Consider the following 27,933-nt stretch of genomic DNA (forward strand, 5'->3'; position numbering starts at 1 on the left):
GAGTCCATATGTGACATGTTGAATTTCTCAAAAACTTTGTTTAAAATGCAAATATCCTTGATGTATATGATTGAATTGGTTAAATCAGATAATATTTTTGATGCCTCATTAAACTAATATGTTGACGATAGACACTTGGATGGGTAAAAAGAGGAAGGCAAAGTTTTAGACGTTGAATCCTCTTGGAATCAGAGTTTATTGAATAATTAGGAAACAAAACAAGAAAAGAAGACATACAGCAAGAACTCAGTGTGGTTACCCTTTATTTAAAGACTCTTTAGGCATTACATTATTTATTCCTCAGGTTAGCCCTATTAGGTGGCTACAATTATGGTCCTCCTATCAGATGGTGAAACTGAAGCATAAAGTTGTTAAGTAAAAATGACTGAAGTTTAGTGAATACTTGAGTGCCAAGAGGTGCTTTTCAAATAATCTTCAAGTAGCTCTCTGAATAAAATACTATTTCTATCATATTTTACTGGACAGGAAACAGCCAGAACAGTTATATAACTGAGTCACAGGACTGAGAGTGTGCATTCTGAAATTACATTGAAATGACTTAGTTTCATTGCTAAAGTCCTTAAACTTTATACTATACTGCTTACTCCCTATTTCACATTGATCAAGGACCCTGGTGAAAGCATCTATAGAATGATGTTTACCTCCAGACAAAACTACCTTATGAGAATATTTGGCACAGAGGAAACAAAAATCTAGCAAGGAAATTGTTTGAAATACTAAGTGTTTTAATTGTTTTCCAATATTTTTTTACAAACAAACTTACCTATTTCATAAAATATAATGGTAAAAATATTCCTATGCCTAGAATAGATTAGGTTATACTTCAGTGAGCTACATTTCTTCCATCTTGAAGATATAAGATCATTAGGAGGAGGTAGATCCTGACTGTTTTGAAAAGAAGTATACTTGGCAGACAATTAGTGACAGCTTTGAATATGTGACTTTTTTTCACAATACATTGTAAGAAAGTGACACCTTACAAGTTCAGGGCCCAGGAATTAAAAAGCACAAATCTGCTGGGGTGCTGGGGTGGCTCAGTCAGTTAAGTACCTGACTTCGGCTTAGATCATGATCTCGCAATTTGTGAGTTCAAGCCCATGTCTGGCTATGTGCTGACAGCTCAGAGCCTGGAACCTGCTTCAAATTCTGTGTGTGTATCTCTCTCTCTGCTGCTCCCCCACTTGTGCTCTATCTCTCTCCCTCAAAAATAACTGAAGATTAAAAAACAGAAGCACATATCTGCTGACTCCTCTGACAGCTACTAATCTCTGTTATAAAAGGTCATATACCAAGGTATCCACTCCTCTAAGAATAAAATATATGAAAAGATATGAGCTGAATCTGTCTGGAGCCAAGTTCCTACTTACCCAGCCTACATCAGCTAAAACACCCTTAAAGTATAAATGGTTAAATGAGAAATAAATTTAAATTATTTTTAAACATCAACACAATCTTGGGTTTTTTTGTAACACAACTTCAGCAATTAGTTACAGCTGTCACATATTGTATGAAATTAATTTTGAATATTCATATAATTTTTCTACAAGAGTATAGGGACGAAATACAGAGAATATAAAGACAGCTAAATTCATAGATAAATGTATATGAAATACTAAGTTATTTGGCAAACAATTGTCAAAGGTAAACTTTTCCCCTCTTGTAAATGAACTAGGGTAGAAATATCTCTGAATGATTACTAAATTATTGAATTTTCTTCTCAGTTCTGTCAATAACCAGCTGTCTGACCCACCGAAAAATCTTTATACTTTTAATTCTTATTTTCTTTATTATTTAACACTATTTTTCCCATTAAAATATCTCTTAAGACATAGTAGTAAAGAGTGGCAAAAGTTAGGATATGGAGAATTTAATAAAATAGGATATGTTCCAAACTATGTACAATCCAGGTGAAGAGAACATCAAACAAGGAAAAGTACCAAAGGACACTGGTTATTATCTGATGAAGATACCAATCTTTACCAAAAAACAAACATAATCATTAAAAATGCTGCACTAAAAGAGATTCAAAAGATACAGTTTGGTTCCATTCTCTGAGGAAGTAGGCAGATCGGAATGGCTCTTCCATAGCCTCCCTGAGTACCCGTTAACCATTTAGTACCTTCAGCTCCAAATCCACCCATGGGGCTCTGTTCTCAGATAACGGTGCAAGACTGTATCAATTTTCTCTTGTCATCTCACAATGAAGTTGACTTGTCTGTAAAAGACAACAGAGAGGCAGTGCAGCAGAAAGGACTCTTTTCCCTGGTTTCATGGTGTTTTTGCTCCTTTGGCCGCTATGGCTTGGCTGCCAGTTGCATGCTTGCAGGGAGTCCTGTGTATCCAACCTCCAGGAAGTTTTTGTGGCCTGTCCGTCAGTTTCCTGCCCTCAGCTCTGGCCTCCTAACACGCTGGTGGGAGTTCCTCTTGCCTGCCTGTCACAGGCCGAGATCTATCCTCACCAGTGGACCGTGGAGCTGCTGTGTTCCGGGCCAATCCAGTGAGCATATGTGCCCTGAAGCTGTGTGTAGCAATAATGTCTTCAGTGACATCTAAACCCTGTCTTCAGAGAGTAGACCTGGCTCCCCAGTCATCACTCTTTTGGGTTCTCTCCTTTAACTCTAAGATGTTCTTTTATTTAAAAAGCTTTTTAATGTTTATTTATTTATGAAAGAGAGAGAGAGAGAGAGAGAGAGCAGAGGAGGAGCAGGAGACACAGAATCTGAAGCAGGCTCTAGGCTCTGAGTCATCAGCACAGAGCCCCACTCAGGGCTCGAACCCACAAACCATGAGATCATGACCTGAACTTAAGTTGGAGGCTCAACCAACCGAACCATGCAGGCCCCAACTCTAAGATACTTTTGTAATCTTTTTTACATCTTAGTAGTCTTTCCTCTTAGTAGGCTTTCCCTTACAATAGATAATAAATGTTAACATCAACCTTCCCTTGGTTTCTGTCTCTTGATTCAATTCTGACACAACCTTGCTCCTCTGCGCGTTGTTCATCCCTCATTTGCAGCCGCTTTAAGGGCTAGGACAAGTCAATTAATTTGGAAATATGAGTGGAATTGTTCCCCTTATTGAGAGCTTTATGGTAACAGTGCTTGATATTATGATTTGTAATTTATAATTTATTTTAATAAATAGCAAAAGCTTAAGAAGTATATATTATGTACCTGAGAATGTATTTTTTACCTTAATATAACCAAAGATTGAAAAAAACAGTTCTACAGCACCAAGGATGAAGCCTCAGGTACACTTTGGACTTTGGGTGATTATGAGGCATCACTGTGGATTCATCCTTGGTAACAAATGGACCATTTTGGTCAGTGACATTGATAATGAGAGAGGCCATGCACGTGTGCAGACAGGGGCAATATAGGAAATCTCGGTGCCTTCCTCTTAATTTTGTTGTGAACCTAATATTGGTCAAACAAATAATATCTTAAGAATATTCTTAGAAAATAATTGTCTGGCTTATGAAGAAATGTGAGATATATTTTTTATAGATGGTGAGATAGCGTTACACGAAAATAGGAAACTTAATTGCCTGGTGCTTACAAACATATGGTCTTGTGATTAAGCAAGATGTAAAATAACTGCTCTCTAATCTAAAATTGAAATATGGACAATTCTGGTCACTGTCTGAAGATACTGGCAACCTGAAATACAGAGAATTATTTTGAATTAATCTTAGCAATATATACAATAATATTTTGATGAACAAACAATTCATTTCGACTCATGGTTATATAGCTAAGTGTGAATATTTCCCATATCATTTTTCTATAGAAACACTTCAACAATTATATTGTGTTTGTATAATAGTCCACATATTGCTGTTTTTCTTTCTAAGACTAATTCCTTGAAGGTATAAAAACCATAAGTTCTTAGGAAACTTACACTGTGGAAGAGAACGTTGAGCCTGTCAACCACATCGATGATTTTTTATTGCTTCTCTGGAAGTCTCCAATCCATGAAGTAGTAATGAATAATTTCAGCAAATACTATGAGAATATAAATTTTATTAGAAGTCAAATAAAAGCTCTTATATTCATTTGGATTTTGTAGTAACAATTTTAATTAATTCCTACTTTATAAAATCTTTCAAATTATAATATAATGTTACACACTGGACACATTATAAAAAAATTTTTTATGTTTGTTTATTTTTGAGAGAGGGAACAGAGTGTGAGCAGGGGAGGGTCACAGAGAGAGGGAGACACAGACTCTGAAGCAGGTTCCAGGCTCTGAGCTGTCAGCACAGTGCCCATCATGGGGCTTGAACTCGTGAACCATGAGATCATGACCTGAGCTGAAGTCGGAGGCTTAACCGACTGAGCCAGCCAGGCACCCCCACACTGGACACATTATAAAAACATCTTAGCAGGACTATGTAAAGGGGACAAATTGACAAAGATAATAATTTTTGGGTTCTGATCATTGACCAAAGGTTAATGATAACTTGTGCAATATTTACATTAACAAAAATCCTGGATATTCAAGTAAGAAGCAGCACATTTATCATTTTCTTGCCTAGGATGATCCCATGCCTCCCCACTTGTCAACCCTAGCTCAATGATCAAGAAGAATCACAGTTTTTACTGTTTGGAGAAGCTGCACAAAACAATGGTGCTGGTGCCACAGGGACAGACTCGAACAGTGGGGGTGAACTAGACTGTTGATTTTCAGCTCCAAGTGCTGATTTCATTCGGTAATGATGAAGAAAACCCATACTCTTACTAGTCAGAGGTTTTGGTCTTTATGCCAAGCACTGTGATCCCCTTAAATATAATGGGAAGATACTTCTGTGAAAATACAATGGAAGAGCTGACATGAGCTCTCCACATACTCTTGGCTGGTAGAAAAGAATATGCGCACATGGAGAGGAGACCAAGATGCACCCAGAAGAAAGTAAGAGCACGTGGGACTTGAGAACTCATAATAAAGTTGTGAGCAGTCCCCTCCCACACTCACACATGTGTACAAGCACACACACATGCACACACATCACATGGCATTGGGGGAAGTCTTACTGACCTGCGGTATTTGAATGCAGTCTTTTGTTTGTTTATTATTATTCTTTTTTATTCATTTATTTTATATAATTTATTGTCAAGTTGGCTAACGTACAGTGTATACAGTGTACTCTTAGCTTTGGGAATAGATTCCAGCAATTCTTCACTTACATATGACACCTGGTGCTCATCCCACCAAGTTCCCTGCTCGATGCCCATCACTCATTTTGCCTGCTCCCCTGCCCCCATCCATTAGCCCTCAATTTGTTCTTTGTATTTAAGAGTCCCTTATGGTTTGTCCCCCTCTCTGTTTTTATCTTATTTTCTCTTCCCTTTCCTTATGTTCATCTGTTGCGTTTCTCAAATTCCACATATGAGTGAAATCATATGATATTTGTCTTTCTATGACTGACTTATTTCACTTAGCCTAATACTCTCCAGTTCTATCCACATTGTTGCAAATGGCAAGATTTCATTCTTTTTCATTGCTGAGTAGCATTCCATAGTATATATAAACCACATCTTTATGCTTTCATCAGTTGATGGACACATTTGGACTCTTTCCATAGTTTGGTTATTGTTGTAGAGCTGCTATAAACATTGGGGAATGTGGTCTTTTAAAAACTTGGTATTTGACATCTAAGCTACAAAATTACAAGGGCAATCCCTTAGAAGGTAGGCTAAAAAATAAAGATCAACAGTAAAAATTTGGAAAAATTGAACGAAAATGTCAGCAGGCAGACTTTAGAGAGAAGATTCCAAAAGTTTATGCAACTTACAAAAGTAACAAATCTAAAAAAAAATAGAATGCATGTTTGCTAAGTGTATTTCAAAAAAGGTCTACTTGAAAAGTCAAAAGATGGGGGCACCTGGGTGGCTCAGTCGGTTAAGTGTCCGACTTCAGCTCAGGTCATGATCTCACGGTTCGTGGGTTCAAGTCTTGCACAGGGCTCTGTGCTGACAGCTAGCTCAGAGCCTGGAGCCTGCTTCGGATTCTGTGTCTCCCTCTCTCTCTGACCCTCCCCTGCTCACACTGCCTCTCTCATTCTCTCTCTCAGAAATAAATAAATAAAACATTTTAAAAATTTAAAAAATCATTATTAAAAAAAGAAAGAAAAATCAAAACACATAAAAAGAAGGTGGAAAATGTCTTCCATAATAAAAGAAATCATAGACCATTAGAAACCTCTCATGGGATGAGATGTGACATTTATCAGAAAAAAAAGTATTTTAAAATAACATTCCTAAATATATGTAAATTACAATGAAAACTTAGTTCAAATAATTAAATGAACATGTGATGGTAGCAACCGAACAAGTAGGTGATAGCAATAGAGAAATAAAACTATATGAATAAACCACAAAGAAATTTTGAGTTTATAAATTCATACCTGAAGTGAAAAATTCACTAAATTTTCTCTACAGAAAATCTGAGATGTAATAGACAAAATTGATGAAATTGTGGTTAAAGTAACAGCATTTGTTCATCCCATAGAATGAAAAAGAAAAAAAAGAGACAATTTGACAGAGTTCAGGGACCCTCAAAAGAGTATCAGGAAAACCAGCATAGGTCTAAGTATAATCTGAGAAGAACAGCAGAGGCAGAAAAAAAAATTAAGTTAAATTTAAAAATTAATAAAAAGTACAACAACCTTAAGTCACAATGAATGGACAACTTACTAATATCATTTAAAAATATTTATAGATACCAGAGCCTTAGCAAACTGTGCTATCAGAATGAGCACGTACAAATCCACATCTCAGGACATCATCATGAAATGAGCAAAGAACACTTGCAAACGTAGACGAAGAAATAATCTTGAGGGAACAAGGTAGATTAAGACGTGTCTTAAGATCAGTATGAAAATCAGGGAATGAGTGACATATTTTCCACCTCAATCAGCCTTATACCACATAATGTACCACAGACTCCGTATCTGCCCTGCACCCAATTTCAGGCTGGAGTGGGATACCATCAGCAAGATGAGGCAATAGGAAGCTCCAGGCCCTAAATCTCCTAGGGAAAAAATAATTTAAAAATATATCCAGACACAAACCCATGTATATTCAGTTAATCATTTTTGATAAGGGTGCCAAGACCATTCAGTAGGGAAAGAACAATGTCTTTCACAAATGGTGTGAGAAACTGACTATCCACATGTGAAAGAATGAAGTTGGATGCTTACATTTTCACCATATACTAACGTTAACTCAAAAAGGACTAAGGACCAAAACAGAAATGTAAAACTATATAATTGCATGAAGAAAACCTGGGGGAAAAGTAAACAACATCGTGTTTGGCAATGATTTCTTGGATATGCCACCAAAACCACAGACCACAAAGGAAAAGTCCATTGTAGACCAATGGGCTACATCAAACTAAAACATTTGTATGCATCAAAGGGCATGATCAACAGAATAAACAGGGAGAAAAAACACTTGCAAATCATACATCAAATAAGGGTTCATTTCCGAAATATATAAGGAATCTTACAAGTCAATAACAACAACAAAAGCCAAATAACACAATTAAAAAATGGACAATGGAATTGAATGATATATTTCCAAAGAAAATATACAAATGGTCAAAAAGCATATGAAAAGATGCTCAATATCACTAATAATCAGAGAAATGCAAATCAAAACATGATGAGCTATCTCCTCATACTCATTAGGATGGATAGAATTAAAAAAGTTTTGGTGAGAAGGTGGAAAAGAGGAGCCTTGCACACTGTTGTTGGGAACACAAATTGGTCAGTCATGATGAAGGGGAGTAGGCAGCTTCTTCAAGAAATTAAAAATACAACTACCATATGAATCAGCAATCCCCTATATAGGAAAACATCTAAAGGAATAGAAAGCAAGATCTCAAAGATATGTGTACACACATCTCACTGCAGTATTATTCACAAAAACCAAGACGTAGAAGCAGCCCAAGTGTCTACTGATGGATGAATGGATCAAGAAAACATGATATACACATAACAACATACTATTATTCAGCCTTAGAAAGGAAGGAAATCTTATCAATGCTATAAAATGGATGAAACGGGGCGCCTGGGTGGCTTAGTCGGTTAAGCGTCCGACTTTCGCTTAGGTCATGATCTCGCGGTTCGTGGGTTCGAGCCCCGCGTCGGGCTCTGTGCTGACTGCCAGCTCAGAGCCTGGAGCCTGTTTCAGAGTCTGTGACTCCCTCTCTCTCTGACCCTCCCCTGCTCACGCTGTCTCTCTCTCTCTCCTAGAAATAAATTAAAAAAAACATAAAAAAAATTTAAAAAATAATAAAATGGATGAAACTCCAAGGCATTATGCTAGGTGAAACAAGCCAGTCACACAAATGCAAAAAAGAAAACAATAAGTGTACAATTCCACTTTTATGAAGGCTCTAAAGTAGTCAAATTAGTAGAAAGAACGAGTAGAATGGTGATTGGTAATGGTTGAAGGGAAAGGGGAAAAGGTAATTATTGTTTAATAAGTATAGAGTCCCAGTTTTATAAGGTGAAAGTTCTAGATATCTGTTGGGCAACAATGTTTCTTTAGTTAGCGCTCCTAACCTGGCTGCTTAGAGCTGCTTAAGATGTATGTGATAGTTAAATACAATGTAAAATGTGAGCTAGTGTATGATTCCCACTATGTGAAAGTCTGAAAGAAACAAAACTACAGAGACAGGAAATAGATCAGTGGTTGACTGAGTTTAGGGGGAAGGAAGGGTGGATAGATGGAGCACAGAAGACTTTTAAGGCCGTGAAACTATTCTGTGTAACTCCATAATGGTTGATACATGTCATTATATATTCCTCCAAACTCATAAAATTCACAACACCAGGAGTACACCTTAAAGTAAACTCTGGTCTTTGGGTGACAAAGATGTGTCACTATAGGTTTACCAATTGTAGCAAGTGGCCCACCCCCCTGAAGGATACTGAACATGAGAGAGTCTATGCGTTACTGATGTACAGACACATAGACACCAGGGGAACACAGAAAATCTCTGTACTTTGTCTGAGTTTTGCCATGAACCTAAAATCTCTCTGAGGCAATAGTCTATTTTTATTAACATGGATAATGTGGTATGCTTTATGTTATGTGCCATTTTTTTATATGGCCACAACTTAAAAAAATAAAATAAAAGACAAAGAAAAGTGGTGATCTTGACAAAAGCAAGAAAACAACTACTCATTATATTTAGTAAATAACAGTATGATTAACAGATGAGTTCTCGCCTGAAACAACAAAGAATAAAAGATAGGGAGGTCAAATTCAGAGCTGAAAGTACTGAAAAAAAAAGGCAAGAAACAAACCAACTTCCTGCACACACACAAAAACCCAACACAAAATAAAATAAAAAGACTTGTCAAACAAGAATTGTAGATTCAGCAAAACAAAATTTGAAAAAAGAAGTTGGGTAAAGACCCCACAACAAACACAGAGCCTAAGAGAATTTCCTCTCAGTACACCTGCCCTCCAAAAACGCTGTTTAAGCTACAGGTAAATGATGCTAATTGGTAATTCACATCCACAAAGAGAATAATGATCAGCAGAAATGGTAAATATGTTGGTATATTTTGAAATCTGTGTGTGTTTTCCTCTCTGAATTGCTTCAAAAGATAAGATTACTTAAAGTGGTCATTATAACACTGTATGGTGAGATATATACCACGTACTTTATACCTTTTAGCATTTGTTAATGTTTGTGGTGCAAAGTCACCATGAATGCGTCATTTCAAGTCTCTGATGGGAAATCATGAATGCAGTGTAGGAAAAGATATGTATAATTGGTGATCAGAATCCAAAGGTAGGTGACTTCAGTACAGCCTTGTAAGAAGAGGTTTCCCTCTCTCTCTCTGAAAGTTGAGTGTCCCTATGAAAGTTTTCCTAAGTTGAAATGGTGTAAATTAAACAAACAAATAACATTAATTTATATGGAAAAATTGTTGAATATTCCTGTATTTTGATCCCCAAAATAACCTCCACCAAAATAAATAACACCAAAATAACCTCTCTTACACTTTTCTGATACCTCAAGACACACGCTGCTAATGGATGTGAAAAAGAAATTGAATACAGATGCTCAAAGACACAGTTGAAAGCTATGCTTGATACTGAACTGAGACGCTGAGTACAGTTTCTGAGGAATGAACTTGACAGGGCAAATCTTGCTGCTTGGACTGTGAGATGCCTCTATCACAGTAAAACTAGCACTGAACACAATTTTCACTTTTCTCCTAAAAACATTAATCCCCTTCAGTTTCTGTTGTTCAGCAAAAACTGGTACTAACATAGCTCTTTCACAAAAGCAAAGTGACATAATGCAAATTTTCTTAAAGAGGTGTTTATTAAGAACACAGGGAGGGGCACAGAGAGAGGGAGAGAGGGAATCCCAAGCAGGCTCCCCACTGTCAGTGCAGAGCTCGACTCACTGCGCTGTATCTCGCGAACCACGTGATCACAACCTGAGCCAAAATCAAGAGTTGGACACTTAACCAGTTGACCCTCCAGGTGTCCCAGGCATAATGCAAATTTTTGAAAAGCTGAGGAATGCCTGTAATACTTAGGAGGAGGAAGAAGAGCTATGTCAGTGCTAATTTAATATACTTTAATGGAAATTAGTCAGACTTAATTGGAAGGAGATGGCAATCCGCTAACGATATATGTGTGAAGAGTGCCATCCGCAAGATGGAAGATGAACAGATCGCAATGTTCTTCGACCCCACAAAAAGCAATAAGAACAAAAATTGGACAACTTCAAACTAAGAACTGCTCAGGAACACTCTAGACAACAAAAAAGCAGCACAAACTTGGTGCGGCTCAAGAATCCAGGGTGGCCCCATGGAAAGAAAAGGAAGCATTTTGCCTGCATCACCCAACCCTCCAGCTGAGAGTCACTTGGCACCTGGAGGAATCCCCTTGGGGGAAGTCATCTCATGGAGAGAGGGGAGCAGGAAAACCCCAAAATCTTCAATGACGTGAATGTGTGCAGCTATTGTAACAGAGGTGACCCGTTGATGCTGATCCTACTTGTTGGAGCAGCCACCTTTGAATCTCCTCCCAGAGGCTGGAGCTGTTGCTATGGTGAGACTTGCCTTTAGGTGCCCCAGTTGCTGCTTTTAGGGAATGGGTGCCAGACCATCTCCCTTATACAAGACTAGCGCTGCCTCTGAGTTTTGCCCACGCTTCATCCCAGGTTGAGGCTCTGTCTCAGCCTTAACAGAGCAGCTAAGGCGCCCTGAACCTTGCCCATGGATCCTAAGAATGCTTGCACTGCCACTCTAGGTGCAAATTGCTGCTGCCCTGAATTCCACCCACCGTGTTTCATGTCATGACTCTGTGTCTTCATGTACAGTGTCCTCCTGCTGCTCTGAACCCCACCCCCACTATGATGCCTACATTCAGAACTGCCGCTGCTAACGCCAGGTTGCTATTTGAAAACTTTACTTCATGTATGGTCGCTCAAGGTTCTGACCCATCATCGCTAGGGCCAAGCTATGAATGCCTTGAGCCTCGTCTCTTAGGTTCCAACTAGGGCTCTGACTCCTTATTGTTGGGACTGTCTCAACAGAAACTTTCACCTTCTAGGTCACAGTTTGAACTGCAGTTGGGGGCTGTGCTGCTTGGACTCTGTGTCCATCTCCGTGGGTCCCGACATATGGCTTTAACAGACCACAAGTGGATCACGGTGCTGCTATGTTGGGGCTGCCACTGCGGCCAGGGGTGGAAGTTCGACTCACCATCCCCAGATTATGCGACTACTACATCCTGCCGCCCAGCCCCAAGCTCCCGCTCAACCTTGTCATCCCAAGCTTTGTGGTCCTTGCTGCCTATCCTCTGCCAGCCAGAGCCCCTGAGACCCAGGAAGAGTTTCCATGGAATATCTGCCCATGTCTCCACCCTAGACCCCAGTGCCACAACCGCAGGAAGTAAACCTGTGCACCAAGACTTGTGGTTCTGGTCGTTCTATCTGTGCTTGATCTCGGATGACAGCCCCAGTATTGCTCTGAGGGCTCTGAGGTCAGCATGCCATACCAGACACCAGATGGGACCATCTCAACAAGATCTTCTTCCCAAACACAAGGCAGGAGAGAGGGGGATGATATTTTGAAAGTGGTCAAAAGGAAGAAACAAACTGTCCACCAAGAATGCCTTACTCAGCAGTCATTCAAAAATGAAGAGGAGATAGCGACTTTCCCAGCATCTCATGGGATGGTGTGTCAGTGTTTCAGCTTGCCCCAGATGGCAGAGGATGGCAGCAGCACAACTCTAAAGGTGGTCCTGGAAAGCCATGCATCAGAAACAGCTTTAACTATTTGACCTGCCCTACTGAAATGCTAAAGGGAATTTTTGAAGCTGAAACAAGAAGACAAAAATAAGTAACATTAAAACATATGCAAATATAAAGTCATGGGTAGAGGTGAAAGGTATAATATCCTTGACATTGGCATAGACCATAGTTTCTTGAAGAAGTCACTAAAACCACAGGCTGAGTGGGACTGCATTAAATTAAAGAGCATCTTTCCAGCAAAGAAAGATTCAAGCAAGTGAAAGAACAATGTAGAGAGCAGAAGAAAATATCTGTAAACAAACATCAGATAAGGGAATAATACTTATTTCTATAAAGAACTCACACAGTGCAATAAAGACAAAGAACATAATCCAATTTAAAAAATGGGCAAAGGACTTGAGTAGATATTTTTTGAAAGACATACAAATGGCAAGTAGATACAGGGAGGGTGCTTAAGGTCACTAATCATTAAGGAAATGCAAATCAAAACCACAAGCTGATATCACCTCTTACCTGTTAGAATGGTTTAAATATTTGCCAACGGATTCTAGTTAGAGAAGGCATCACATACATACAATATACACATTCACACACACACTGAACGTATATTGTTCAGCTGTGAGAAAGAAAGAAATCTTGCCATTTGTGGCGAATGGATGGAACTTGAAGGCATTATTGTAAGAGATAAAAGTCATACAACAAATACAAATACTGTATGATCTCACATGTGGAATTTCAAAAACTGAACTTGTAAAAATAAAGGGTAGAGTGTTGTTTACAACGGCCGATGAGTGGGGAATCCTGGAGGTATTTGAGAGTACAAAGATACAATTATAGATAAATAAGTTCTGGAGATCAAATGTACAGAATAGTGATTACAATGAGCATGACTGTATTATAACCCTCAAAGTTGCTAAGACTAAATCTTAGCTGCTCTGAACACTCACAAAAAGAAAAAAAACAAAAAAACCCAAAAAAACAAAAAAGGTAACTATGTGACATAGAAAGCTGTTATGTAACATATCTTAGTAACCATAACTGCAATTCATAAGGGTATCAAATGAACACATTGTATGCCTTAAATTTATAAATGTTGTATGTCAATCATATCTAATAAAAACAAACAAAAGATACATTAGTAATACCTACAGACACTCAGAAAAATACTTAAGAATACAGTTAAGACATCAATAGTGGGATTAAAATGGAGCTCTAAGATAACATATGTTTAATACAAAAGATGTCAGATAAAGTGTAAGAGAAAGCCAAGACATAGACATAAAGCAAAGGGCAAACTGGCAGGCCTAAATCCAACTATCCAGTAATGACATTCTGTGAATTAGATAAATATTCCAATCAAAAGATGGAAATAAAAAAGTAAGATCAATCTATATGCTCTCTGTAACCGACACACTTTAGATTCAAAGGCACCCATAGGTGAAAGTAAAAGGATAGCAGAAGATATACCTTACAAACAGTAATCCCATAAGTGTGCAGGATCAGATAAAGTAGCTGTTAAGACAAGAAATATTAGTAGAAATTTAAAGAAACCTTTCAAAATGTTAAGGGTGTCAATATAAGAGAAAAATAAGACAATTACAAACATATATTCATCGCCTAACAGCAGAATCCTCAAAAACATGAAATGGAAACTAACAGAAAATTTTAAGTGTCGAAGATTTAAATATCTTCCCTCAGTAAGTGATACAACAGCTAATCACAAAAACAGGAGGACTAGGAAACTGTCCAAACACCAGCAACCAGCCTGACATAACTCACATGTATAGAAAGTGTTCTAGGTCATAAATAGGGACCAGAATTTTCAAGGCTAGAAAACATCAAGGAGTATGCTCTGAAGACAAAGGAATCCATGAGAAGCAACAACAGAAAGAAATTTGGAGAGTTTCAAAACACCTGGAAAGTGACTCAGTTCTGAAAAATTTACAGTTCATAGATGCAGTCTTTGAAAATATCTTGTCTGGATGATGGAGATTCCCTTGCCTGGATGATAATAAACTGAGATTATATCAGAACTTTTAGGGTAGAACAAAAGTAGTGTTGAGACTTTCTGTACCTTTGTGACTTATATTCATCATCTGAGTAGTTTCCCTCTCAAGAAGCTATAAAAAGAAGAGACAATTAAAGTTATAGAAGGAAGAAATGATAAGCATATTTAGCTGAAAGTTGATTCTGCATTTACGTATAGTAGAATAACTCAGGTAGGCCTAAATGAATCAAAACTCAAATATCCAAGAGCATCAGCAAAGGAATGGATGAATACATTATAGTAGAATTACACAATGGAATAGCAAGGACTATGAACGATTTGCAACTTCATGCAACTTTTTGGATAAATCACACAAGTTTAGTTTCACCTGAAAGGTCCAATAATAAAGTACACATACTGTATGATTCCATTTATAGAAAGTGTTTTTAAAATGCAGATAAGAACATGAAAGGGACATTTTGCACTGTTGGTGAAATTCATTTTCTGATTCCATGCAATGGTAACACTTGAAAATTCAGCCATCTGGGGCACCTGGGTGGCTCAGTCAGTTAAGCGTCTGACTTCGGCTCAGGTCATGATCTCATAGTTTGTGAGTTTAAGCCCCGCATCGGGCTCTGTGCTGACAGCTCAGAGCCTGGAGCCTGCTTCAGATGCTGTGTCTCCTTCTCTCTGTGCCCTTCCCCCATTCACGCTCTGTCTCTGTCTCTGTCTCTCTCTCTCTCAAAAATAAATAAACACTAAAAAAAGAAAAGAAAAGAAAATTCAGCTATCTGTTGGCATGTATAGCATGTGTACCCAGAAGAGAATATTATGAAAAGATGCAAATCTACTTATAATCAGAAACAAAATAGAAAAAAATCCTACAAAGCATGTCATGTGAAAACCAAAACGAAAAGAAATAAAAACATCAGAATTTTCTTATATCTTCTAATACAATTTTATCTGCAATTCAGAAAACTTTCACACTTGGTTACAGAGTATTTAGAAGTCTATGAATAAAAAAAAAACAAAAACGTGGTGCCAATAAAAAACCAAAAAGGTAACTTTGTAGGGCAGAAAAAAGGGGGCTAATGAAATATATGTTAAGTACATTTTCATGGGAATACTAAAAAACACTAAATTACATTTCAGTGGCAATCACAAATAGATTCTGGGCATATATAAAAATAATGGACTATGACATAAGTAGATTTATTGAAGCAATACCATGTTGGATTTACATTAGAAATTCCACAGATTTAATGTGTCACATTAGCAGAATAAAAAAGATCAAATGATGTGATTTCTCAACTGATAAAGCTAATATTCATTCTTAGTTTTGAAAATATCTTTAGAGGGATGCCTGGGTGACTCAGTTGGTGAAGTGTCTGACTCTTGATATTTTTTTAATTTTTTTTTTTATGTCCTTATTTTATTTTGAGAGACAGAGAGCGAGTGGGGGAGGGGCAGAGAGAGAGGGAGACACAGAACCTGAAGCAGGCTCCAGGCTCTGAGCTGTCAGCACAGATCCAGACACCGACTGTGAGATCATGCCTGAGCCGAAGTTGGACTCTTAACCGACTGAACCACCCAGGTGCCCCTCTGACTCTTGATTTTTGACTCAGGTCATGATCTCCCAGTTCATGAGATTTGAGCCCTGAGCTGAACAGCGAAGAGCCTGCTTGGGATTCTCTCTCTCCCACTCCCTCTCTCTTTCAAAGTAAACAAGCAAACAAACAAACAACAAACAATGTACTTAAAGAAAAAATATCTTTAGAAAGAGAAAATAATAGGAAACATCCATGAAAAGATCTAAGACAGATATGAAAACTCTGAAAAAGTACTAATATAAACTCACTGTTTAAAAAAATATGGTTTTTAACATATGAAACAGACATAAGACTATATAAGGGGATTAATGGAACAGATTAGAGAGTGCAAAGTTTATATCCATACATATATGGAATGCACATTTCAACAAAGATGTAAAGTCATTCAGGGGACAAAGTATAGTCTTTTCAGTAAATGTTTGGGAAATGACAGGGAATTAAAATTATTAATAAATATATGCTTTATACTGTATACACAAATATTAAAAATTGTTCATGCATAGGTGTGTACATATGATAAAATTTCAAGAGGATGTAACAGAAAACAGCACATGGCCTAAAGTTGGGCAGAGATTTCTTAGACAGAACACCAAAAAATGATCCATAAAAGAATGAAGTGATAAAGTGTAGTTCATCAGGATAATTTCTCTATTTGAAGAGAAAAGAAAGACAAGTCACAGTCTTGAGAAGAAATATTTACAAATCACAGCTAATAAAAGACTTGCTGCCAGAATACATAAAACATTCTCAAAACATAATAACAAAAAGTAAAAATAGATGCAAAATATTTCAATAGCTACTTCACCAAAAAACATATATGGGTGGCAAAAGAGAAGAGGAAACAAAGCTCAACATTATTAGTCTTAGGAACATTCAAATTAAAATCACTACAGACCGGACCTCCTGTGCTGGAAAGATAGAGAGGGTAGACTTTTCTCCATTCCTCCCGCCAATACAGCTACAAGCCTTGGGTATTATATGCAAGACAACATAAGAAGATTCACAAAGATGGCGAGAAAGTTGACAGAACCGAGCACTGGAGATCTGAGGAATGACATGGCGGTGAGCTCCCTGGGCATTTTCTTTACCTCACACACCCCAGACTGCTGCCAGAGAGGCTAGTAAACCACAGACACCAAAGGTACATAAAAAGTTCCCAAAATATGGGCTGCCTGGGTGGCTCAGTCAGTTAAGTGCCTGACTTTGGCTCAGGTTATGATCTCACAGTTTGTAGGTTCAAGCCCCTAGTTGGACTCTGTACTGACAGCACAGAGCCTGCTTTGAATTCTGTTTCTCTCTCTCTGTGCCTCCCCTGCTTGCACTGTCTCTCTCTCTCCAAAACAAATAAACATTAAAAAATAAGTCCTCAAAATGTTTTACCTTCCAGGCAAAATAACAGAAAAAAGGCATGCTAGAGAGACAAAAATTTTAGACACCAACTATATCGTTCCAATCAAAAACCATTGACTAACCCACAAAAATATCATCCAGGCATGCAGGGGAAATCAAGACATTCTCTAATGAAGGAAAACTAAGAAAATCTGTCACTAGGGGCACCTGGGTGGCTGAGTTGGTTAAGTGCAACACTGTTGGTTTCTGCTCAGGTTGCCATCTCACAGTTTTGTGAGTTCAAACCTCGCATCTGATTCTATGCTGGTAGTGTAGAGCCTGCTTGGGATCTCCTTCTCTGTCTGTCTGTCTGTCTGTCTCTCTCTCCCCCCTTCCCCCAGCACGTTGTTGTCTCTGTCTCTCTCAACATAAATAAATTAACTTAAAACAATGCATCACCACCAGACCCATTCTGAAAGAACTGCTAATCGGAATTATCTAAACAGAATTTACATTTAGAGGTTCTCTGATAACAAAAGGAATCTTGGATCCTCAGGAAGAAAGAACAAAATAAAGAATAAAAACATCGTTGGTTCTAATGGAATTCTTTCACTTCTTGTGCTTTCTAAATTGTTTGATATTTGAAACAAAATTATCAGTTGAAGCGAAATTAAAACATCGGTTTGATCCTCAATTTTAGGAGAGAAATATTTAAGATGATTAAATTATAAAAGGGACAGGTAAGGGGCTATAAAGGAAAATAAGGCTCTACATTTTGCTCAGACTGCTGTAGGTTGTGATAGACTGAGTAGATTGTGATCTATGAATATATAATTATCTATATATCTTTATAAATCTTTATAAATTTATATAGATATATATCTATATATCTATATAAATCTATATAATTATCTATATATCTTTATAAATCTTTATAAATTTATATAGATATATATATCTATATAAAGCAGAATAAAGCATATATGTACATATATATAACTTTATATAACGTTATTTATGAAGAAAAGATCCACTTTCTTATAAATTATGCTCCATCAATTAGGTCATGATGTAGAAAAGCATAACTTTTTATCTTACAGCATCACAAATATGGCATCACCAAAAATAAATTTCCAATAGATCATAAACCTTAATTAAAAGTTAAAAAATAAAGACATAAAGAGAAAAGGTAAATCCTAGAAAGTAATATAGTAAAGTCATGAATGTTGACTAACTTCTGAAATAGGTCCAAAATAATCACCATCTTTCAAAATGATAAATTGGATTATAGTACCATGAATAAATTTGGGGTATTAAAAACTCCAACGTGAGAGTAAAAATGCTAGTCACAGCATCCAAAAACCTATTTGCATCTTATAAACTCAAGAAAGAGCTCATATTTAAAATTTAACGAGGACTTCTAAGAAGTGAAAAGAAGACACAGTCCAGGAGGAATGGGCAAGAGGTGCACTCAAGCATTTCCCCTTCTCACAGAAGAAAATACCCTCAAGATTCACAGTCCAGAAAATGGTACTGTTATATAGTCATCCGAACTTATTATATTAATTTTTCACTACTGAGTTTTGGACCAAGGGTCTCTTTTGTACAATGTGGACTTATGCAATATATTAGAAAAATGTTGGAATATGGCAATCAATTGAAATATACACATAACTGTGTAAATTCATTCTAATGCTTAGAAGAAAATCTATTATAATTATACAGAAGGACAATTATTTCATATTTCCCCAGTTTTATTTTCTGATGATAAGTGTAATAATCATAAGCAAATGTAATATATCATATACTATATAGTTATGCATCATATATAAATTATTATAAATGCAATGTGTGAAAAAAAGACATGGAAAAAGTTTTCCACAAAACATTATTCAAAATATCCACATACTAAAAAGGAATGAAATTTGTGAAAATAAATTTTAAAATGTCATATTCGTACTCTGGTTTCTCTTCAGATCGCATAAATCTTTCACCTTTTAAAATGTCATATTCATTGAAGACTGTAGTGAAAATTCACAAACTTTAGGCAAATGCGATAATATAAATGGCTTACAAATATCATATGAGGGAGAAGACAGACACACATAAAAATGCATACTGCATAATTCCATTGATAAGAAGTCCAAAATTAAGCAAAGATATTTCATAATATAAACGGGCAGGGCTAATAAAGTCTCTAAGCTTCTACATCATGATCTGACTTGTAATCGCGTGGTTCTAACTAGTGTGTATTCAATTCGCACAACCATATACTGAGTTCTCTTGATGTGTTAAAATTAAATAGTAGTTTATTTCGGGCTAAAGGGTATTTATAGAAGCAATTTTCTATGAAAAGCAAGAATTGGAAGTTATTAAAGGTGCAGTAATTATATAAAAATGTAAATAAAATATCATGCTCAAACAACAAAACAGGCTTTAAAGCAAATATATACACAAATATGGATGAACTCTACAAATAGAACGTTAACTGATAATGTTTTAATAAAATTTGGACACATTTGAAATCTTACCACATCCTCTTCATCATCTATGTTGAGCAAGTTAGAGTTCTTAGAAGTGCAGGATGTCACGCTCTCATTCCATGACTTTCTCTCAGTGCTAATGTAATAGCAATTGTTGCCATATATAAGCCACTTTTTTGGACAACCACAGTAATGTGCTGGAGAAAGATTATGAGATCTTGAATGTTAAAAAATTCAAATTTACGCACCTGCATGGGTACACACAGATGTGAACATAACATATCTACGCATCCTCACAGGATGATATAAATAAAATAGGCTCACACACACTCGCAGAGAATGGTCAGACTCTCACTCCCCGCTTTATGTGCCATATAAACCCAACACACAAAAAATTCCATCTCTACATGTCCGGAGAGCCACCAAATAAAATCGCCTTTATGGACGGTAAAATGATTTATCTCACTTTTAAAAATATTTATTTATTTTTGAGAGAGAGATAGAGTGTGAGCAGGGGAGGGGCAGAGAGAGAGAGGGAGACACAGAATCTGAAGCAGGCTCCAGGCGCCAAGCTATCAGCACAGATCCTGGCACAGGGCTCAAACCCGTGAACTATGAGATCATGACCTGGGCTCAGTCGGACACTTAACTGACTGAGCCAGCCAGGCGCCCCTAAAATGGTTTTTCTCTTATCATGTTATAATAGGAGAAAATTTGAGGTGATTGGTAACAATGAGTATGGTGATTTTAAATGAGTATTTCTTCAAATTGTTTCAAAAGAAGAAATATTCTCCTACAACCATTATTTTAGAAAGTTTATATGTGAATTTCTAATTGATTTTCACCCAAACACACTTGATTAACTTCTTTGCCTCGCTTCAGATGGAGACAAAATAGAAACTATACTAATATCAGAATTTTGAAAAATATATTGTACCTTTCTGGACCCTTTTTTCCAGGGAAGAATTGTTCTGCTTCGGTGTGTCAGTTCCTAGGAAAATTAAGGCAATCCTCATACAAACTGAATATTAAACTAAATAAATTTAAATGACGGAGTTTCTCAGTTTGAAATTTGGTATACTGCTTAGATTTAGAAAACTGTAATAAAATTAACTTTACCAGTAAAAAATGAATAAAGTAATGAAGATGTGGGAGAAAAGATTTCAAAAGCCTTAAAAAAAAAACCAAACAGCACCACCTTTTACAGTATTTGATAACCAATGTCAAGAATTAATTTGTATTTCTCCATAAGGTGTCTCTCTTATACCTTGTCTTTGAGTTATGAAATCTGAGGTATGAGAAGAAATATGTAATACTCTCTATAATTATTGTTATTTCTACCTTTGACTGTTTCAGAATAATCATTCCAAGTTAGAGCATACAGGCATTAAAATGAGATGACAAAATTCCATAATGTTATGAAATATTTCGGGCCACTGAGCATCATTAAAGTGAAATATTCCCTTTAGTCATTCAAACACTTACTTACTGGGAATAACAGCTATTGTGGCCATGGTGGACATCAAGAAGAGGCAGCTGATTCTCAGGATCCCAGCTATGAGCTTCTCTGGACACAATGGTAAAGAGTAGAAAGAGAAATGAAAACACTGAGAAGGGATGCACAGAAAAAATCGTTTAGGAAATTTACAAACAGGAGAAACAACAATACACATGGGACCCCACATAAAAACTTGGACTCCAAACCTGTATCTACCATTGTAATCATCTCTCAGAATATACCCTTGCATTTACAGTGAATATACCGCTCCATGACATGGTGGTGAAGACTACAAATTACAATGCCTGAACAAATTTACTCCTCAGATTTCAATTACAATACGTACAATACCTTGAAGGGAACTTCAAGGTCTGATCCTCACAAGTGAAAAGTAGATGAGCTCATTCCCTACTCATTCCCTGCACCGCTGCACCCCAACTGCCCATCCTAGAGCAGACATACCTGTCTGTAGCACATGTTTTACCTTTGCAATGATAGTCCTTGCCGTTCCCTTGAGGATCCTGAGAAGCCCTTTGAAGATTTAGTTCTGCATAGGCTATGTCCTCCTCAGGTGCGGAAATGGAACTTTTAGTGCCCTTAGGTTTCCCTTGCTGTCTTTTGGAGCCCTTAGCGTGATGCAGTTCTGCATAAGTTACTGCTTGGTTACTCATGTCTGCAGCTGAACCCGCACTGAAGGGCTTGATAAACAGTGTATGTCATGTGCTGACAAGATTGCTCGTACAGCGACACTGGGCGGAGTGCGGGGTGAGGGACACACTCGTTTGCAGTTGAACAATGTAAAATCTGGCACTAACTTCTGTAGAGCTTTAAATTAATGTTTCATTCTAGAGTCCGTGGTTTCTACTGTGATACTCTATGACACAATAGTATTGGTTGGAAAAATGTAAAGCAATTAATGAGATTGGAATGAAGGAATTCATGAATAATACTTCCTTATTAGTGTAAGGTCAGATTCCACAGAAACATTTGAACACTATTAACTGGGTCAAATTTGAAATGCTGAATCCTGCACCAATTTGTTGGACAATTTTTAAAACCATTATTGGTTCAAAATTGAGTGTTCTGACTGGAGAATACTAGTTTTAGGACACATAGGAATTTCCTGGAGTAAATTGCTTTTAGATTTTTCTAAAAGGTCGTGTGCTATCAAATGATCTTTTATTTTAAAGAAGGTTGGAGTTCTGAGACATCGTTAAATTTTAAAAGAAAGATTTTATATGTTGCAAAATATTACGTGACCCACTAAACTTATCCGCAACCTGAACAACATTGGAAACAAAAGATTATTTTTTAAGGATTTATGCAACCCCAGGAATAGATACAATGGCAAAGATATGAAACCATAAGCTGATTAATAAAAGTGTAGAACTTTTATGGAAGAATACTGTTGGTACAAACTTTTAGAAAGATCTATCAATCTCAAAGGCAGTGAGGGTAGCTTTAGTTGTATAAGGAATTCTGATAAATCAAATAACTGTAATTTAGTAATTCAGTCAATGAGCTCTGCAGGCAGCGAAATCTGGAATTACTTTTGGCTCTCAAACATACAAAGAATGATCTTTAAAAAGTTACTTCCTGTGTCTAAATACCTAGTATTTGCTAGTCTAAACTGGGAATTAAAATAAGTAAAATATAATGCATATAAAGTCCTTAGTAATCAATCTGGCTTTTCTAAATTCTCAATAATATATCAGTTATTTTGATTGTTTTTAACACAATAGCCACATTAACTTTACTGATTCCAATCCTTTAGACCATATAACATAATTCATTAGAGAGGAGTGTCTTTCAATACAGAATATCTTTTTTGCCAAGTTTTGTTCAGTTTTTTAGGAAGTCTTTTGATTGTTTGCAGTTCAGTTTAAATTAGCATTTTACAGAAGGTATTTCATCTTGCTTTTTATGAAAAATCAGGGGCGTCCTGGTGGCTCAGTCGGTTGAGTATCCAACTTCAGCTCAGGTCATGATCTTGCTTGTGAGTTCGTGCCCCATGTTGGGCTCTGTGCTGACAGCTGAGAGCCTAGAGCCTGCTTCAGATTCTGTGTCTCCCTCTCCCTCTCTCTCTCTGCTCCTTTCCTGCTCACGCTCTTTCTCTCTCTCTCAAACTAAATAAATATTTAAAAAATTAAAAAAAGAAAAATCAAACTCTTTTCATTTATCTAAGCAAATGTATGAGGAATGACATTTGACTTGTGATTTCATGGATTCATCTTAAGATCTATTTCTTAAGGTTGAGCTAAATATCAAATAATATATGTAGCTATATGTACAATTAATGGCAAATTCAAATCAAGTGTTTTTGTCATGATGCTTATGGGTTTCTCTTGAAATTAGGTTGATTTGCAAATACAACTGCATGTGTGTATACGCACCTAATTCCTTCTCCATAGGCAAGAATTTAAATATTTTAAGAAATTCTCCAATATATTTCCTACTCATCCTTGTTTTTCACCATGAATTGTCGGAGTACAGATACCAATGTTGTCTGTGATGTGATTGTTTACTAGTTGTACCTCAAGCGCTTCCCAGCTGGCGTGTATAATCTCCCACTAACCAGTGTGGCTGGTAGAGAGACAGGGCAGTAGTGACACGTGTCTTCTGTTGGCCAGGCAGTCATGCATCTTCGGTGGGAAGCAGGTTACTCTTGTAAACAGGTAAGATCTCTGGTCTTCACGGCCTGCTGGCCCTGTGAGAGCTCATAGTGAGGCAATAGTGGAAAAAATAGATTTCTCATCAACGCAAAAAATCTGAACAGGAAATTCTTACCCTTGGGTTCTTTTGAAGACACTTTATTTCATCACACACCTCCAGAATGTAGAGACTTTGAGCTTATAGGGTGTCATTTAGGTTACCCCTCAGCAAGTGCCTCTGAGAAATGTTTATGTTTCACAAGATGCTGTGGTCAGAGACATGACCACTCAGGCTGCTCCCATCTGAATCACAAACACTGAGAACTTAGGCCTTGTGTAAAATATCTTAGATTATTAAGTTTTACTTTTATTTTATTTTTTAAGTTTATTTTTTAAATTTTATTTTGAGAAAGAGAAAGCATGCAGGTGCGTGAGGGGCAGAGAAAGAGAGGAGAGAGACAGAGAGAGAGAGAGAGAGACAGAGAGAGAGAGAGAAAATCCCAAGCAGGCCTGCACTGACAGTGCAGAGACTGACTCAGGGCTGGAACCATGAGATCATGACCTTGAGCTGAAAGCAAGTTGGATGCTTAGTCAACTGAGCGACCCAGGTTCCCCTAAGTTTTGATTTTAGACAGGGTGCTACAGCTTGATGTTACTTACTTCTTTTTCTTATGCCCTTGCTATGTTGTTTCTATTCTACTGAAAATATTCTAAAATCATCATCTCGTCAATAGCTATTTAATGATATTTGACACTAAATCTGAATACTTACTATGTTTCACCTTTATTGTCACTGTCACAAAGACCTTAATTTCCAAATTTATCATCTCAGTTTTTTCTGCCTTATGTTTTTAAGATATTTGCATTTAGTGTTATCATTTGTAAATGAGTTATTTAGGTTTCTGCTTAAAAAGGTAAATGCCTGTGGAAAGAATAAAACATTGAACAATTTTGAGCAATAGCACCATGCCAGAGATTTGAATATTAAACAATTACTCATATTACTTGTTGAGTTATTCTCCAATAGTGAGTCATTATCTGTATTTTAGTAGGAATATTTGTTGTAAATGAGAAAAACTTAAGTCTAACTATGTAGGGGGGAAATTAATATAATGTTTAAAAATTTCACTTAACTCAAAAATTGGGGAGGGCAGAGAAACTACTTTTAAAACACAATTAGATGATACATGAACATTAAAGGGAAATAAAATCTTAAAATGAAATTACCGGGGCGCCTGGGTGGCTTAGTCGGTTGAGCGTCCGACTTTCGCTTAGGTCATGATCTCGCGGTTCGTGGGTTCGAGCCCCGCGTCGGGCTCTGTGCTGACTGCCAGCTCGGAGCCTGGAGCCTGTTTCGGAATCTGTGTCTCCCTCTCTCTCTGACCCTCCCCTCCTCACGCTGTCTCTCTCTCTCTCCTAGAAATAAATAAAACATTAAAAAATTTAAAAAATAAAATAAAATGAAATTACCTAGTTAATGTCAATGGAATTATTTGCCTTTTTTCTCCATTGTGGGATTTGGTTTGCAAATGATTTTTGAGGATATTTGCATGTACATTTCTATTGCTGTGTATTTATTTTTAATGATGTATAGTTGACATATAATATTATATTAGTTTCAGGTTTCCACATAGTGATTCAACATTTATAACTTTAATGATCACCATGATAAAGCTCATTACTATCTATCACCATACAAAATTAATACAATGTTACTGACTATATTGCTTATATTATAATTTATATCCCTGTAGCTTGTTGATTTTATAACTGAAAGTTTATACAGCATACTACCTTTCACCGATTTCAGGCTTCCCCCTCCCCCGCCAAGGCAGTCACAACTTTGGTGTCTTTATATATGAGTCTGTTTCTATTTCACTTGTTTATTTGTTTATGATTTCATTATTAAACCAACAGAATTTGCTTTCTCTGTCTGACTAATTTCTTTAACATACAACCATCTAGGTTCATCAATGTTGTCCAAAATGACAAAAATTTCATTCTTTTCTATATCTGAGTAGTATTTCATCGTGTATATATATCACTTCTATGTATTCACTCATCTATAGATGAATACATGAGTTCCTTCCATCTCCTGGTTATTGTAAGTAATGTTGCAATAAACAGAGTACATACCTCTCCTCAAGTTAATGTTTTTGTTAAAACACAAATACATGGAGATTAAACAACATGCTAATGAACAATGAATGGGTCAACTGGGAAATCAAGGCAGAAATTTAAAAAAAAATACATGGAAAGAAATGAAAATGAAAACACAGTGGTCTAAAACTTTGGGACGCGTCAAATGTAGGCCTAAGAGGAAAGTATAGACCAATACAGGTGTACCTCAAGAAGCAAGAAAAATCTCAGATAAACATCTACCTACTGATGTATGGATATAGAAGAAGTGTTATATAGTATAATGGTATATTATTTAGCCACAAAAATAGTTAAATACTATATGTTTTCACTTATATGTGGAATTTAAGAAAAAAAGCAAACAAACAAAAGGAGAAAAGAGACAGGGAAACAAAGCAAGAAACAGATACTTAACTATATAGAACAAACTGATGGTTACAGAGGGAAAGTGGATGGAAGAATGAGCGAACTAGGTAGTAGGGATTAAGAAATGCACTTGTTATGATGAGCACTGGGTGTTGTATGGATGTTTTGAATCACTTGATTGTACACCTATAACTAATATTACACTGGATGTTAACTAACCATAATTTAAGCAAAAACTTAAAGAAAAATTGAGATTGTGCTTTGAAGTTTGGTATCTGTCTTTCTCTCACTGACGTATTTCACTTAGTATAATACACTCTCACTCCATTCTCATCATTGCAAATGGCAAGGTTACATTCTTTTTGATGGCTCAGTAATATTCCATTGTATAAACGTGCCATATCTTCTTTATCCATTCATCAGTTGATGGACATTTGGGCTGTCTCCATAATTTGACTATTGTTGATAATTCTGTTATAAACATTGGGTGCACATTCCCCTTGGAATCAGTATTTTTGTATCTTTTCAGTAAATAACTAGTAGTACAATTGCTGAGTCATATGTAGGGCAATACTATGTTTACATTTTGAAGAAACTCCAGGCTGTTTTCCACAGTGGCTGTACCAGTTTGCATTCCCGCTAACAATGTAAGAGGACTTCCCTTTCTCTACATTCTTTCCAGAATCTGTTGTTTCTTGAGTTGTTAATTTTAGCCATTCTGACAGCTGTGAGGTAGTATGCCATCATGGTTTTGATTCCCTGATGATGAGTAATGTTGAGCATCTTTTCATGTATCTGTGGGTCGTCTATATATCTTCTTTGGAACACTGAGTATTCATATCTTCTGCCCATTTATTAAGTGATTATTTGTTTTTTTGGTGTTGAGTTGATAAGTTCTTTACAGAATTTGGATACCAACCCTTTATCAGAAATTTCATTTGCAAATATCTTCTCCCATTCTGTAGGTAACCTTTTAGTTTTTTTGTTTCCTTTACTGTGAAGGAGTTTTTATCTTGATAAGTCCAAATAGTTCAATTTTTCTTTTGTATCCCTTGCCTCTGGAGACATCTCTAGTAAGAAGTTGCTCTGGCCAAGATCGAAGAGTTTGCTGCCGGTTTTCTTTGCTAGGATTTTGATGGTCCACTGTCTGACATTTAGGAATTTCATCCATTTTAAATTTATTTTTGTGTATGGCATAAGAAAGTGATCCAGTTTCATTCTCCTGCATGTCATTGTCCTGTTTTCTCAACACAATTTGTTGAAGAGACTGTCTCTTTTCCATTGGATAATCTTTCCTGCTTTGCTGAAGATTAGTTGGGCATATAAGAGTTTGTCCATTTCTGGGTTTTCTATTTTGTTCTATTGGTCTATGTATTTTTGTTTTTGTTTGTTTTTATGCATTGACCATAGTGTTTTCATGACTACAGCTTTGTAATATAGCTTGAAGTCCAGAATTATAATGCCTCCAACTTTGCTTTTCTTTTTCAAGATTGCTTTGGCCATTTAGGGTCTTTTGTGGTTCCATATAAAATTAAAATAGTTTACTCTGCTTCTG

At 36.6% G+C, this 27,933-nt stretch overlaps 1 protein-coding gene across 1 annotated transcript in view; it reads right to left on the reverse strand.

The window, feature by feature from the left end:
* The window catches only part of LOC120224085 (NKG2-D type II integral membrane protein), a 46,472-nt gene extending 24,579 nt beyond the window's left edge, over window positions 1–21,893 (reverse strand). The window contains exons 1-4 of the mRNA XM_039222320.1: window positions 21,707–21,893; window positions 21,214–21,291; window positions 20,662–20,715; window positions 19,773–19,921 (exon numbers count right to left, since the gene is read on the reverse strand). Of these exons, the coding sequence (XP_039078251.1) occupies window positions 19,773–19,921; window positions 20,662–20,715; window positions 21,214–21,291; window positions 21,707–21,893 (468 nt within the window). The remainder of the gene's footprint in view (window positions 1–19,772; window positions 19,922–20,661; window positions 20,716–21,213; window positions 21,292–21,706) is intronic.
* Window positions 21,894–27,933: the final 6,040 nt, after the last annotated feature.

The sequence above is a fragment of the Hyaena hyaena genome, unplaced genomic scaffold, assembly GCF_003009895.1.
Source record: "Hyaena hyaena isolate Hyena2069 unplaced genomic scaffold, ASM300989v1 scaffold_1107, whole genome shotgun sequence".
NCBI lineage: Eukaryota > Metazoa > Chordata > Mammalia > Carnivora > Hyaenidae > Hyaena > Hyaena hyaena.